This window comes from Rhagoletis zephyria, unplaced genomic scaffold (assembly GCF_001687245.7).
Source record: "Rhagoletis zephyria isolate East Lansing unplaced genomic scaffold, Rhagoletis_zephyria_1.1 Rzeph_scaffold_06888, whole genome shotgun sequence".
Lineage (NCBI taxonomy): Eukaryota > Metazoa > Arthropoda > Insecta > Diptera > Tephritidae > Rhagoletis > Rhagoletis zephyria.
The window spans coordinates 12032-14316 of NW_016163971.1; the positions used below are offsets into that span (position 1 = coordinate 12032).

The 2285-nt window shown below is 36.2% G+C and overlaps 1 protein-coding gene across 1 annotated transcript; it reads left to right on the forward strand.

Moving 5' to 3' along the window:
* The first annotated feature begins 1128 nt into the window (after positions 1-1128).
* LOC108373639 (uncharacterized) lies at positions 1129-2011 on the forward strand. The gene is made up of 3 exons (XM_017629561.1): positions 1129-1213; positions 1294-1457; positions 1794-2011. Exons 1-3 carry the CDS (start codon positions 1208-1210, stop codon positions 1990-1992), a joined length of 369 nt encoding a protein of 122 aa, XP_017485050.1. The 5' UTR covers positions 1129-1207; the 3' UTR covers positions 1993-2011.
* The last annotated feature ends 274 nt before the right edge of the window (positions 2012-2285 follow it).

Below are 2285 nucleotides of genomic sequence, written 5' to 3' on the forward strand. Positions count from 1 at the left end.
GAACTGGAAACTGAAGTTTTTTAAATTCTAAAGGTATATCAGAAGGAATTAAAGGGGTCATGTGATTTGTGATTCCGAAGTTATGGCTGATAAGAACTTCCACGCCCATGTTATGTGCTACGCCCCCTTTTACAAACTAATTTATATATACCTTACTATAAGCACCTACCATAGATATGTTTGCATACCAAATTTCAAGTTCATGTGCCACGCTCTCCTTTATATATAACTTACAATAAGCGCCTCCCGTAGACATGTCTTCGTACCAAATTGCAAATTCTTTCGACTTATGGTTCCGAAGTTTTAGCTGATTAAACATTTGCAGGTCTATTGGCGGTGCCACGCCCCCTTGCGAAATTTACGACATAGTTTCAAATAAGACCATACCTATAACCTTCCCGGGGTAAAAACAAATAAGTCTGCCAAGTTTCGTGCGATTCCGTGTCGTGGCTCAAAAGTTATAAGGTAATAAACAAACAGACATTCACATTTATATATATAGATAACAAGCTAAGCTCACAAAAAATTTCAATCGATCTGAAGAATGATGGGTTTTTTGGGCATGAGCTCTCCGTCTAGATGCTCTGGCAACACCACTTTATATACATACATACTTTACATAATCCCTAAAAGTACTACATATATACTATATGCACATTTTGGTTTGCGTTTTAAGGTTTTCGAAGCTTTCGAAAGGGGAGAAGTAATTGAAATTAATTTACATATCTATCTGGGAGAAAAAGTGTATTTTCAATGTCGCTGAATCACCAGAGCAAAAAGTGCTACGTACCGAATGCATTCTGTAAAAATAACGAACTATTTTAAACTGATAAACTTCTGCCCCTCCGGCTGCCGAATTTTCACAAACAGCCGAAAATTCATCTCACGAGTGTCAAGTACGGAAAAAATGAATACGCTCCGGCGCTGGGAAACTTGGTGCAGCTGATTCCAGAGTAAGAGTTCATTTCCACCACGCCTTAACTGCAGTTAATGCCTATGGGAAAAGGAAATTAAAACAGCTCTTGGTGAAAGTGGGCTATAAGTTACCCGAGTCCCACAGTTCTCAGGACGTAATGATGAGATAGAGAAAATCTTATTGGAATTTTACTAGCATGTATGAATACTAACGTTTAGGCGTAGTTTGATTAAGGCCCAAAAATGGTCGCTTCCCTAAGTTTAAAAAATCAACACCCTCATTGTTTTCAATATGCCGGTAATTTCACAACCCTCTGCGTCACGAAAATCAAGTTTTAAGTTCTCTGCGACCGAATTTATATATCCACGTCCTTGCAGGTTCCGCTTAATGATGCGTCAAATTTTGGTCACCGTAAACTAAGCGATAACGAGAATTATGAGCTCCTTGAATGTCCGTGGGCACCGGATGCTGCTTTTACATTTCCGCCTTCGACTAAACGTAATTTGACATTTCAATTATCATGTGTTAAAATGTGTCAAAGGTAATTTTCTACATTTAAATTCAAATGCCATGCTAATATTTAAATTAATATTAGCGGTATTCATCTAAACCGATAGCTTTATCAAGCAGATATTCTTATAAATTTAAGAGCTCTGTTACATGAACGCCCCATACTCTTTTTTTGTATACACTTGCGACAGAGTTACATTGTCTTCAGGTTATCAAGATTATTCAGTGATATCGTTGTAGAAATTTATTTGAAATGTGTAAACGAGTTTCCATACAAATTTTGACAGTTGATTTCCAAAGTTTACACAATTATAATTTTATACGGTTTATAAGGTTTGATGTATACCCTTATTATGTTTCTTTACAGGCATTTTTTCAATGTACCTACGGAGCATAGTCCAACACCATTCCTAGACGCTCCTGATGTTTGCAATCAATCACTGTACCTAAAGGTATACCGATTCTTGCAGATAGGGCCAACACTTCCTGTGACACTTATTTCCAGTGAACGCTCCTTCTTAAGCTTGAATCATATTTACGAAGTAAAACTGGGGAACAAAGATTAGATGGTTAAGCTTTACTTAGCATCCACAGAAATATAGAAGTTGCGAATAAAGAAATACTGATTACAATATTTTCTTTTAAGTCGAAGCAGTAGAGAAATGATATTTCACATTTTTCATGCATACATATGTAATAACTCGAATTTATTGAAAAAAATATAGACATTTTGTACTACCGAAACGCATATTTGGTGCAAATGATTAAATGAAAAAAAAATAATAATAATTTTAAAACCCCTCCCGAAAAAAATTTCTGCGTTCGCCCCTGTTGCCACTACATGGAACATTACCGTCTA